The sequence below is a fragment of the Ostrinia furnacalis genome, unplaced genomic scaffold, assembly GCF_004193835.3.
Source record: "Ostrinia furnacalis isolate ACB-3 unplaced genomic scaffold, ASM419383v2 OfSCF4915, whole genome shotgun sequence".
Taxonomy (NCBI): Eukaryota; Metazoa; Arthropoda; class Insecta; order Lepidoptera; family Crambidae; genus Ostrinia; species Ostrinia furnacalis.
The window spans coordinates 309135-323199 of record NW_021135154.1 but is presented as its reverse complement, the minus strand read 5'-3'; the positions used below and the strand labels follow the sequence as shown (position 1 = coordinate 323199).

General features: G+C 34.7%; 1 protein-coding gene across 1 annotated transcript in view; it reads left to right on the top strand.

Annotated features, from left to right (window-relative positions):
* Positions 1 to 5127, top strand: part of oeh (neuroparsin) — a 41545-nt gene extending 36418 nt beyond the window's left edge. The window contains exon 3 of the mRNA XM_028314907.1: positions 4630 to 5127. Within this exon, the coding sequence (XP_028170708.1) occupies positions 4630 to 4738 (109 nt within the window). The 3' untranslated portion in view covers positions 4739 to 5127. The remainder of the gene's footprint in view (positions 1 to 4629) is intronic.
* The last annotated feature ends 8938 nt before the right edge of the window (positions 5128 to 14065 follow it).

Here is a 14065-nt window from a genome sequence, read left to right as displayed (position 1 = left end):
GACAATAACTTATACCGTGTGAAATTCCCAGTGCATCAGGACTCGTTAAATAAACTATAAATTGCCCCCAGCTGGGAATCAAAGCACGTCTGCTAGCTTTCTCTTCAAAATGGGTGTAACCAATAGACTTGACCATGAACGCCTAGTTATTTCATTTACTACTACAGCCTGAAAGGTTTATCGACGTATGAAACTGATTTAGGCAAGTTATACTACCGTCCTTTGAACGTGATGTCTTCCACCTGTCAATTAATACCATGTTAATTTTGGTTAGGCAGCTTAATTGATCAGTTGATTAGCGTATTAGATACAGCGAATGGCTGCCTACAATAGTGAGCTTTGTAAATCATGGACATACTCATGGTCAATACTACATATATTATTATCATCACATGTTATAGGTACTTGACTTTTTCGTAAGCGAAGAGAGATTTACAAAAAATTTGATTTGTTTCATCTATGATGTAAGAATACCAAAATACAGAATTTATCTACAATTTCTATAAAATGACGACAAAAGTATGGAAGAAAAACATAACTAATATTTTTATAAGTAAAATAGTAAAGTTCTAAAATATTTATTTATTAGGATTAGATAGCTTAAAATAATGAACTTTATTTTCCAATCAGATAGAAAATGAAAATTTAATTCAGCGACACAAAACAACACAAAAAATGAAGACAAAAGCAAAACTAAATAGATTGGGTAAAGATAGAATGAACCATTATTAAATCATCTTTGAACATGATCCCTAAGAAATTATTATGGCCTGACTTCAAAGGCTTTGAAAGGAACAGTAGGTTCCAAATCATAAAGACAGGTACAGTCAGCGTCCAATAGTTCGTGACACCCAAAGTAGCCAAGAAGTTGACAACACAACCTTATTCCTATTGTAACAAAATTGGTTTGGGGGACTAGTACCCGTTTTCACTATCAATCCCTAATTTTTAAGTGATCCATTATGGTAACACATAACCGGAATTTTGTTTTAATAGGGGTCACTTAAAAATTAGGGATTGATGGTGAAAACGGGCATAGGTGGACCAACAATCTGGTGAAGATCGCAAGAAGGCAGCGTAGGACCGGTCGTTATGGAAATCCTTGGGGCCTTTGTCCAGCAGTGGACGTCATTTGGCTAAAATGAACAAAGGTATTGCGATCTTCGTGGCTACTTTGTATTATTACGAACTATTTGACACCGACTGTACTAGTGGCTGAACCATTAATCACTGGGTCAAATTAAGTTTATACAATAGGAAATTACAACCGTGCATTATGGCAGAGTCTACCATGAATTTAGGTCAAGTGGACGCGCCTCTGCCCTTTTCTGGGTTAGCTGATACAAGCGTGCATTATTTAAGACACCTACCGTATACAACATTCTGTTAATCATTTATTCTTTGGACTCCTATGTGATCTGGGTATAAATAATGTATAGGTTGGTTTAGACTTAACATTGCGTTTAGATAACTAGCACCCGTATTCACAAATCAAATCGAACGCACAGCGTAGAATAGAGCTCTATGATTGATTCGTGTGTGGCCCTGTGCGTCCACGCGCACTGTGAGATCTCAAAGTAATGTTTCTGGCGTAAAATTACACNGCTAAATTATATGCTAGATATAGTTATTTATATTTTTCCCTTCATCAGTAGATTTTTCTTGATTTTTGATATGGCGTACAACCTCTGGGCCGAAATTGGGACAACTCCTTTAAATCATAAATGTCATTTTTATGAATAAAGATATGAAGAAAAATTGGGTGCATTTTTTTATATAATTTTTTCGAAAACTTATCGATACATCTATGTGAACCGTATGAAACATACCCATCACTAGTCACATTCGTTTGACAGCCGTCATTCTAATCAAGCTATATTGGATAGACTATAGTATATGTATGTATTTTATTAACGTTCACACAAACTTCCCGTTTGCAGTGTCCCACAAAAAACAGACCCGTTCGAATTTGTGATTCTAATTTCTTAACACACATATCTATATATATAAAAATGAAACCCGTTTCGCGTTGTCACGGCATCACGTGTGAACGGCTGAACCGATTTCGATAATTCTTTTTTTTAAATGTTTGTGGAAGTCCAAGGATGGTTCTTACGGAAAAAAATATTAAGAAAATCTCTACGCTAAGGCGGTACGAAGTTCGCCGGGTCAGCTAGTTATTAATATTTAATTTTTATGTGTGTTAAGAAATTAGAATTAGAATTACCTGTTTGTATTATTATTATAAAGAGCTGTGGTTTTCTGAATAAAGAAAAATAAAATAAAATAAAAATAAAATTTAAATGCAGGCAAATCTGGATTGCCGCGGTAACGATCCCTTTATCTGCCAACAATGTTGATGTCGATATTATTTTTGTAATTTTTTATTTAGTTCTAGTAATTACTGGTAACATTTTTTAATTCCAAGAGGTAATTGGCATCAGGGTTTAACTATAAACTTTATTGAGTTCACTCCGAGCGGAGGGACTGATCCACTTACTTAGTTTCCGTGAACTTCAAAATAAGGAAGTCGGTTGAACGACTAATGCAATTACAAAAGTTTCATCATAAAACTTGTTCCAGTTCCCGATTTAAAGATATAAACAAAAGGCAATCCTGCACAGAACTTTGTTAGGTAATTTATAGTTAAGTAGAGACGGAATTGTGTTTTAAAACTTGGGTTGTTCATTACACTTTTTGTCACCTGTTTTATCATATCAAGAAAGCATTTTCTATAAAATATTTGTGGAGTGAGGGCTCGTTCCCAAGGTAATCCAGATTTGCCTGCATTTGAATTTGTAATTCTAATTTCTTAACACACATACAAAATTAAATGTTATTGTGTGTGTGCGGGTAGCGCAGGGCCGTTCATTGTGGAAAACCTTGGAGACCGAGGCCTTTGTCCAGCAGTGGACGTCGTTCGGCTGAAACGAAAGAACGAATCCAGTAAATACGGGATCCCACAAAATTGTCATAATTATTTGACACAATTATTTGTGTATGAAATTTTATTTACTATTGAATATGAACGTATCGGTTTTTACGGGACACTGCAAACGGAAATTTTCGTGTGAACGTTAATATTTAAACACACTTCAAAACGAGATCCTGCCAAAAACAATTCCTGCAAAAAACGGGATGTAACCGTGGGAACTAAAACTAAAATATGCAGTGAGTCATTGCAAATTGACGTTCAATATTGATAATGACAAATAGGTTTAGGAAAGCTCACATTAATTGATTAATTTAATTGGACTGATCTGTTAAACGTTATTGGCTTTGTTGAACTATATTTTATTTCCACGTTATAATAAACCTTAAGGGCCTTATTAATAAAAGTCTTTTCCCCAACTAAACGTAACAAAAGCAAAAACAAAAACGCCACAAAGTCTCGGTAATAAACCGAAACAGACAGCGACAATAATACAAAGAAAAGTAGAAATCACCTAAACTGGGTTCAATCGCGATAAGTTTTTATTCGGGTTAAGCAACTTTGTACTTTATATTCCCCGCCCTCCGTTTTCACGGAAATTTCCCAAAAGCAAAAAGTTTTGTCTTATACCGATTTGGGAAATTTTATATTATTTTTAAGGTAGTCGAATGGTAGATAAAGGTTTGATTATAGAGTTTAATTGGCTACTTACTTATTCATCACTAGCGGCCGCCCGCGACTTCGTACGCGTGGATCCCGTTTTACCCCCTTCATCCTTCATCTATCTTACGCGGTTTAGATTTTTTCATACAAATGTTTTTTCCCGCTAACTCCCGTTCCCGTGGGAATTTTGCAATATCCTGTTGTAACTAAGCTTTAAGTTTACTAAGGTACCTGCATACCAAATTTCAAGCGTCTAACTTAAGCGGTTTAGATTTTTCATACAAAAGAATTTTCCCGCTAATTCCCGATCCCGTGGGAATTCCTAAGTATCCTATAACCTGCCCAGAAGTATGAAGAATAATTGTACCAAGTTTCGTTAAAATCCGTCGAGTAGTTTTTGTTTCTATAAGGAACATACAGACAGACAGACAGACAGACAGACAGACAAAAATTTTACTGATTGCATTTTTGGCATCAGTATCGATCACTAATCAGCCCCTGATAGTTATTTTGAAAATATGTTTCATGTACAGAATTGACCTCTCTACAGATTTATTATAAGTATAGATTAAGATTTGGATATGCAGTTAATTATTAATTCGTTGTTAATTTATAGGTTTGGAATGCAACTCGTTTTGTACAGTCAACAGCTCATCAGACTTCAAATTTTTGTCGTAATCTATTAAAAATATAATAATAATTTATGTATAAGATACCTCAGTATTTAAATAGTTGTCCAATAAAATGGTTATTAACTTTTTATAATGATCAAGTCAATTGATCAGCTATAAATAATGTGGAAGTATAGTAAGACTATACATAATTATGACTAAGAACTATTACTTAAAATAACTTAACGCTGTTTCATACTGGAGTCAAACTACCATAATCGCTTTATGGGATTACATCCATAGCATCTTGCAAAACTTATTGAGTATTGAGTATTGAGTTTTATTAAGCTTCTTGTTAAGCTAAGATTAAACTTTAATGGTTCCTTTTAAGGATACTATACTAAAACGTTATTTAATTTCCAGGTGCTGCAAAGTATGCGCGAGGACGCTAGGGGAAGACTGTGGAGGCTTCAGAGGGACTTGTGAGCCTGGCTTGAAGTGCTACGAAGGCTCGTGTACACCCATCACGTGAACCAAGCATGCCCCGACTTGTATCATATGTGTATAGTGTTGATAGAAGAAAACATATCCCGGACAATGTAGCAATCGAGAGGACCAGAAGGCAAGTAGACTTTAGATGAGTGGCATAAATTGTTTGCGACAATAACTTAGACATCGTGTAATGGACAAAGTAACAAATATGTTACTTGAAAATTGACCTGTTATTAAACACAAATGTAACTTTACGACCCATTAAAAGTTTACTTGATGATGCAATTATAACTGAAGATTAACTCTAAAATGTAATTTTGTATAAATTGGCGGTACCCTAATTGAATGTTGATTTTAATTAAGATTTAATTAGTAAATAGTCTACTTAAACAATTGAAACTACAGTTAAAATTGCTATTTTACTGTTATGTAAATAGGCAAGAAAGTTTTTACATCTGAAGTTTCCAAAGGGTGAAAAAAAGGTTAATGTAAATTTAACTATCAGAAAAGCAATATTAAAGGGCATAAAAACATTATAGTACCGATTCGTTGTTGAGATTACAGAATCCTAGAATGGGCCAACGTTTTAATGATGGTTACTTGATATCCAACACAAAGAGAGTGTGACATGATTTACAATTGTATAAATTGATCAGGTTCTCAGATTTTTGCTTTCTCTGTAAAACCCTGAATAAGTTACTCTGTGTTATGTAAAAATTCATCTACATTTAGGTATTCTATGAAGTATATTTTTCTGTCTGAATGTAATATAGATTCTTTTTATAAGGTATGCTTTTGTGCGATATTTTTATTGTGATATAAATTGAAAATTCTTTTATCGTAAAAGTTCTAAGTACGTACCTACCAAAATCCTATTAAGTTATTTTAAAGATCGTCGTTAGAAAACCTTTGAGTAGGTACTTAAGTGAATTCTTGAATTCACATAATAGAGCTTAATGTTACATCGAAACCATCGGATTTAGTAGCAATGGAATAATTTTCAGATACTTACGCATATTTTCGTTTTTCGTTTTTGATTCATGTCTTAATGTATATTATTTTAGTGATTAATTGTAAGATAGAAACTGAAATGAAAGTATATTTTTTGTAGCTAGATGTGAGTGAAAGTTTTATATCAATTATACTTATCAAAGAAGTTAAATTAATTGGAAAACTATTTCAATATTATTACTACTAAAAGCACTCGAACAAGATCGGTTAGGTTTTCTGTAAGCAAAAAATAAAAGTGTATAATTAATGAAATGTTGAGAGGTCGAGAGTAAAAATATGTGCAATATTATTTACCTACTATTAAAACAGTTTTCATAGTACTATGTGTTAGACGCTGTACCTCAGATATTTTTTCCTCATCATACTTGCTGAGAAAATCTCATTTTGGGGGGAGAAGTGTGTATAATAAATGTAATTAAATGTATCTATCTATATTTCTGTGTGCTTCCAGGTTACATTTAGTGGTAAGAAATAATATAACATGTATTTAATAGAGGAGAACAGTTTAATACATTTTGTAAATACGATCTGGATAGCATTTTTATCTTGTATAAGTAGATATTTTCTTGGCTATAAAAGTTATGGAAATAGAGATAAAAAGATAAATACTTCGGTATCTTATGCAGATGGAATAAGTACGATTTTTCAACAGTATTGCATAGTCTGATGTGCTATTCCATGAAATTTTGTCTTTGTTGACCAAAATCAATGTTATAATTTGAATATACATACCTATAAGTAATATTTATATGTTTGTACAAGCCGTTTGAGCTAACTGCGCACCTCGCTGGAATGCGATTCTTCCTCGCACTCACCCGCACACGTCCCCGCGTTCGCCCCGTCCCTACCAGAGCGTCGACGCAGAGTAAATACAAATGAGTAGGTCATCTTCATAGAAACGCACCGAGCGCGGTTTGTATGTGAGCGCGCCAATACGTATGCGGCGCGGACGCACACACTGACAAAATTTAGCGTGGATTAGCGGGGAGTTATATACACCACTAAATTTTTATCACCGAAAAAATTTTAACAGGTTATGTAGAAACGTGTGGAATATTGAAAGCAAAAGAAAAAGAAATGGTTTTCATGAAGTTAATTTTTTTATAAAATTTTCGTTAGTCCGTATTTTACGCGTCACAGCTGGGTCACTCCGCTGCTCGCTAGAGTAGTCGTACGCGCTCGCACGTTGCATCGATCTGTCTGTCTCGCTCACGCCTCGCCCACGCTTCCAGTGGTATTATTACATACTTAGCTAACTTAGACCATTTTTAATTCTAATAAGTGTTACATTATCGTACTTAAATAGTGCTAGCGACGCGTGTGTCAATAAATTACCAATTTTAGGAGGATATTTTGAGTCACTTTATTTTACTCTTTTTTTTGCACAAATGGGATCAGTATCAATAACTCATTACCCAGAATTTTTTTTTTCGGTGATTAAAATTTAGTGGTGTATAATACGTATGCGGCGCCGCATACGTATTGGCGCGCGCTCGCATACAAACCGCGCTCGGTGCGTTTCTATGAAGTATTCATTTGTATTTACTCTGGGCGACGTGACGTGACGTAACGCTGCCAGGTGCGCAGTTAATTGGACCGGGTTGTATGTCTACGTCATCTCCAGTTTACGTAAAATAATAATTTGACGTCTGAGATGTAATAAATTCTAAATAACAAGATTCTTTTTCGCACAGTAAATTATGTCGCAGTAAATAAAAATATTATGTCTTATTTAGTTGCGAAAAAAATTTAATAACTTACATTTTATGAAAAGTTTCAGCAAGCAAATGTCGTGTACATAGATCGTTATAGTTTTGATTGTAACTAAGGAATAAATTAACGTGGATTACATACATTATACCTAATACTATATTTATACGTAACGGTTTTCTATCTACAATACATAACCTAGTCAAAGGTAAAATGAATGGAAAAAAATGTATGGTTCAAAATAAAATACAACATTTATGAGAATAAAAAAACACAATAGGTAAACATCTTTGATGATTCTATTGCAATCTCAATCTAATTTACAGCATATGAGATGAACCTTACCATTCATTTTACCTTAAAAAGTACATTTACCAGCAATATAGTAAACGAAGTGTAACCTGTATTAAGAAACTGTATTGTAAGTTGTAAAAAATACTCCAGGGCTACTTGTTAATTGTGCACACATTAAATAAAATAAATGTAAGTTGAAACGTGTCTTGTATTTAATTCCATCCTTTATGATTCTACGGCGAAATAATAATGGCGTAGTTACACCATACAAATCGACCGAGAAGAAGCGCGAGCACGCACTCCGAAATATGAGTGACGCACGGTGAAACTAACAGAAATGCGTGTTTACATTAAATGCCTCGATCCATTTCCTGCATAGTGTAACTGCGCCATAATACGTTAACTTTCCACTGAAAATGCAGTAAGTATGCAATATAAATTCTCACTAACTGTTAAGAATCTTGATTCTCTATCTCGCTCTGCACTGGCATGCTCATAGCCTTGCTAAAGTAGCGTATATTCATATACACACACATACTAGCTAGTTCAGGCAATTTGTGAGGCGTCGAACAATATACGAGTAATACAGAAACGTAAAAAACGTAGATTGTCTCACTAAAAGAAAAGTCGACCAACCTCATTATTTTTAGGTATACGGTTCTTTAGAAACAGGAAATGGTTGTTGCAGGTTATTAAGTTATTTGAAAACAGTCAAGGCACTTGGCGAGACCCTTCGATCGAGAAATGAGGGTCTCTTATTAGCACCCTACAAATCTCTATCACAGTAAGTAGTACAGTATAGTTAAAACGGTATCTCAAGATATTTCTATCATCCAACATGAAAACAAAATTTTTCAGCTTACAATAAAATCAGTGAGGGCTAATAAAATATTTAAAATGACAAAACAATCATTTGCTATTATAACAGCGCTAACATACTGATTTAATATCGTTTTTAAAAATGTAGGGCAGACATTACACAGTAAAAACAAAAACATTCCTACATAATACAAAAAATATAAAAGGAGTGACCTAATATTCCAACAGAAAATACGCTTGTTGTATGCTTTGTGAACCAGAATCTCTACATGGTCGATGTTTTAAAATAACAATAAATTAGCATTACTGTTCTTGCTAACTTTCACTGTGCCTTCACCCTGGTAATTTGAACCGTTTTGGATTCAAATCGTTATGTCCCTTGTTGTGGTTCACTTGGCTATCTAGGGGTAATCATTGCCATAAAGAAGAATCAGAGTAAGTGCGGTCGAGGTTTCTTGGGATGGATACTCTTGGTACAATAATTATTTAATGGGTGAGTTAACTTAAGTGTCGGGTAAGTAGTAGTTGAGTCATTGTAAGTTATTCTTGGTGTTATCTTTAATACGATACCCTCATTAAAGAGTGAGTTGGAAGCCAATGGCAGACCACAACCCTAGTCTAAGAGTGAGGGACCCACTTAGCTCTGGGTTCGATTCCCAAGTTAACATAATACCTACAGAGTGTTTCCATTATACAAACTAATTTAACTCATATTTTTAAACTTGAAACTTGACTTGTTTTGATGAGCGATCAAAAGCAGACATCGAGCCGATTAATCTATTTATGTGCAAGGTTGTGACTTGAGTTGTTACAAGTCCCACAATTGACGAAGAAGGCTACAAATTCGTAACTTTCTTACAACATTTAATAGTCTAACATATGCGAAGCTCCTAGCTTCCGGATTCTATTAGCATATTTAAACAAACTGAATTTTGATATTTAATATCTTCGGGACTAAATTTACTCATACACTTATAGCCAATTTGGCTGTAACATCGCAGCAAAGCCGCACGAATCAGTCAGAAGGTTCGTACCGGAGATTGGATTACTGTTCCACCACCGCAGGAATGCGGTAACCCTTTTAGCGGTAGTAGTAAAGTTGGCAAAGATAGTTGGTTCTATTTGGATCGAAAGCAAACCAGTGTGTTTACCATGAGTTTACGTTAGGTGTGCTCGCTAGCGACTACGTCAAAAATCATCAAATAATTAAAATGTAAGACAATTCACTAAAATCTTTACAGATTTTTGACGCACTCGCTAACGAGCACATCTAACGTAAACTCATGGTAAGCGCACAGTCGTCGAGGTACAGTTAACGTCAAATAATCCGTCACACCCAAAGCAGCCCAAAAGCTCGCTCGTCTTTGTTACAATGGGAATTATTATTATTTGACGCTGACTATTATTTGACCAACTATCTTGTTTGGATCAACATAAACTACCGGAAACATTTAAAATCAAGGAAAGCAGAAAATTAGACTATAACAACTACATACCTACTTACTTATTTGTAATAGGTAACTTTTTACAGTCCGATTCATGATGTGTGATATTACTTTTTTTTAAGCACTGCCGGGTACGAAATTTCTTAACCTCGAATTTCACAATGACAAATCACAAGCCTTTGCAATTGAGAAGATGTCCAACCCTTAATAAGATTGTTTTTTCCTTACATGCGTATGACATTCCATTGAGAAGTTTTATAACTCAACCAAAACAAAATAATTGTGTGCCCGTACCCCAATTTATGTTCGTAGGTCCGTAACAACTGGTTCAGAAGAATTTCGGTGTAGGTCAAGCCCTTTCTTCAAGTTAGCAAGTTATTTCTCGATTATGTTTGAATGACTTTTGTCCTGGATAATTGCTTTATTTTTAGACACGGAGAATACTCGTATTTTGTTGAAATATGTGGACATAGAACCTACTTAGGTGGAAAAAGTTATGTAGGTTCTTTGTAATAATCGCAAGTTACAATATTTTATTTCACGAAATCCCATCAAGAAAGGGAATGTTGATTTGTTTCGAATTGTAATTAAATTATGATAGGTATGTAAAGAAAAAAAATACATGAAACCTTGACCTATTTTTATTGATATACCAGAACACGTATGGATAGCAGCAGTGTGGGATCTAATAAAGTTGCAAGAAATACAATTTTTCTATTAAATAATATTGTCAGTCCCTGGCTATAGGTATTTACCCAAAAAAGCATTTGCCAACTCAATAGGCTCTTCACTTTTTAATCTAGATCTTCCTGCAATTACAGCGTAATCTTTTACAAGCAAATATCTAATTTCCTCTTATTTTAAATGGACAAGGGGGAATCTTGGTAAATCAGTACAAAGTAAGTATCAGAAAAAATGGGAAGAAGACACGAACTCGAGATAAGGGGAGGTAAATGGACGCCTACGAAATTGCTTCGCGTCGATAATGTCTAGAAATTTTCCTTTAGAGTTAGCGTATTTAACCTGTCGGGCTTAGATGCGAGCTATGATAAAATATTATCGACGATTTAAGATGATAAATGTATGGGCTTATCATGACGTAATATCGATAAAACGCCTTGATAAAAGTTTATCATGGCGCGAATTCTAGATGGTCATGGTAAGAACCAGAGGGCCTAGTGTGAGTTTTCATCAAACGCACACAATAGTGAGCGCGTCAAAAAATGACATTAAATGTATGACGGCAGCGCCCCTAGCGGGAAACGTTCAAAAATTAAAATTTTCATACATTTTTTAAACGCGCTCACTAGTGAGCGCCTTTGATGTAAATTCACACTCAGCCCACAGATCACTCTATTTCACACTTTAGAAAAAGGGAGTATTGTAAAAAGGGAGTATATTATTAGTGTAAATGTTCTCTACAGTTTCAATGTAAGACCTGAAGATGTAAGCAGGAATATTAGTAACCTGTACCGTTAGTAAAAAAGAGTTGCGTCATTAAAAATCAAGTTGTGAAAAGAAATCGTAACTTATTGACGTAGAAAAATCATTTTTGTTGTTTTTTAAATCTTGTGATTCTTGTAAACCTACTTAGGTAAATTCTTAATGATTAAACGAACTTACCTTAGTGACGTTCTATCATAATTATACGAGGGCTTCATCCGAAGAAATTAGAAGAATAATTGTAGTTTCGTGCAACTACTCGCTAATCATACACAATAGTTTAAAGTAATAAAAAAATAACACAGGTAAAATAAAATCCTAAACTGGTATCCCCAAGCAGTCGTCATAACGGTCGCTCGTTCAAACTTCATTTAGTTGAAAGTGGTAGGATACACAAGACAACATCTACAGATGTTGTCGTAGTTACTATAACACCATGGACAAAATAATATTTCGTATTCTTGGGTAAGTATGTGGTGGGAGGGTTCTAATTTCTTCGGATGAAGCCCTCGTATAATTATGATAGAACGTCACTAAGGTAAGTTCGTTTAATCATTAATTATACATCGAGCTTCATTCCTCGAAATTAGAAGAATAATTGTAGACCTTGAGAGTCTGAGAAATATTATTTTTGAATGAATTAATAATCATATATTAATCAATGAAATTATTTATTGTGTCTTCACAAAAATACAAAATAAATAATAATACATAATTCGAACAAGATAATATTTTCTATCGTAATTCATAATTATGATAGGTTATTTAAAAATAATCACAACCTTTGACTTAATCATTAATATCTTCTAAGACAGATATGGCAAAATCATGCTCCTGACGATTATCTAATTGTCTGTTATAAAATTTTCCAAACACTTTAGACGTCCCGCTCCAGCCAGCAGTGCTCCTAATTGTGTCAATGCTGACGCCTAGCCTGCTGGCCGCGGACGTGCTGGCGTGCCGCGTGGAGTGGGCCGAAAACATTGAAGTGTCAATTCCGCTTTCATTTAAAGTATTTTTAATCCATTTACTTAAGGTTTGGCTACATACTGGTTTGTATGGTTTCCGGTAGCTAATAAATAGACGATCAATATTTCCTCTCAATAATTTAGTAATCTCTATGTAATCTAATAGTGTCTTGGCTGGACAGATTTCGGGTTTCGCATCATAAAATGGAATGGTAAGGCATGGCTGATAAGCGCCTGGTCTCGAAGTTTTTATAGTATCGGGTATTTTAATGGAAATCATGCCTGTACAGCGCACAATATTTTGAACTTTAATGAGTGAAAATGTTTGCACCCTATGTGCTGTAATAAGAGCTATGAGTGTGAGTGTTTTCTTAGCTAACTGTTCTAAAGGTAGGTTTTGGTTGGGATACAGATTTGTTAAATAATCAAGAACAATAGAAGTATCCCAGGTGATATTGTATTTGGGTAAAGATGGTCTAAGTTTATAAAAACCCTTGAAGAGTCTGTTGATCCGATCATCGGTACTCACTCGTGAACCTATTATTAGTGATAGAGCAGAACGGTAACTGTTCAGAGTTCCATATTGTGCGCCTGAATTGAAAACACTTGTGAAAAAGTAAATGATATTTGGAATTGACGCTTCGTAACAATTTAAATTATTTGAATTACAAAAAAGTATACAACGTTTAAATGCGACAGTGTATTGTGATATAGAACTATCGGACAGGGACGCACAAATAATATCTAAAGAACTTGATGGTACACTTCTTCCTCCCGGATAATACACCGGCCATAAGTCTGAGCTGAGGCTGCGCCATCACACTGCTGGAGACAAAAGTAAGTGTCTTTTCAACTGGCTCAAGTATGATGGGTTTTGTCACTAGAAGTCGATTAAATAGTGGAAACCAGGCCTGCGTAGGCCAATAGGGAACTACTACTATTCCTTCGGCCCTGTCAGACATAATCTTTCTTATAACTTTTGTTATAACCGATACTGGAGGGAAAGCGTAAAAATTAAGATTATTCCAGCTAACCGTGAAAGCATTAATAGTATATGCTCCTGGGTCGCGATGCCATGAAATGTATCTAGGGCACTTAGTGTTTAGTCTTGTTGCAAAAAGATCAACCTCAGGCTTTCCAAATTTATAAACAATGAAATTATAAGCAGAGGNAGCAGAGTCACTCAATTCCCATTCCGTGTCAGGATGTAACCGACGTGATTCCGCGTCTGCTATATCGTTATCTTTTGACCGTATATACGAAGCATATATAAAAATGTTTCTTGTTTCACAAAAGTTCCATATATCTCTTGTTAATTTATTCAGGTGTGGGAATCTTACTCCTCCCATACGATTGATATACGATATAGCAGTCGTGTTATCAATGCGTAACAATATCTGAGTGTTGTTTAAATTCGCCGCAAATATTTTCAGACCAAAATACGCAGCTAGTAATTCAAGGAAGNGAAAAGAGAGAAAAAAAAGTTAAGGTATTTGCAAATTTTCAATAAAATTACTAATTCACTATATTACGTTACTGGCTTAAAATTAAATTTGCCATTCGTATCACCTGCTGAAGTAACCGATGAAACAATAATTACAAAAGGTTAGACCTACCTTCGCTTATTGATAGCACGGGCGAGGCACATTCCATCTTCGAGTCGCTGCTATCCGAAGA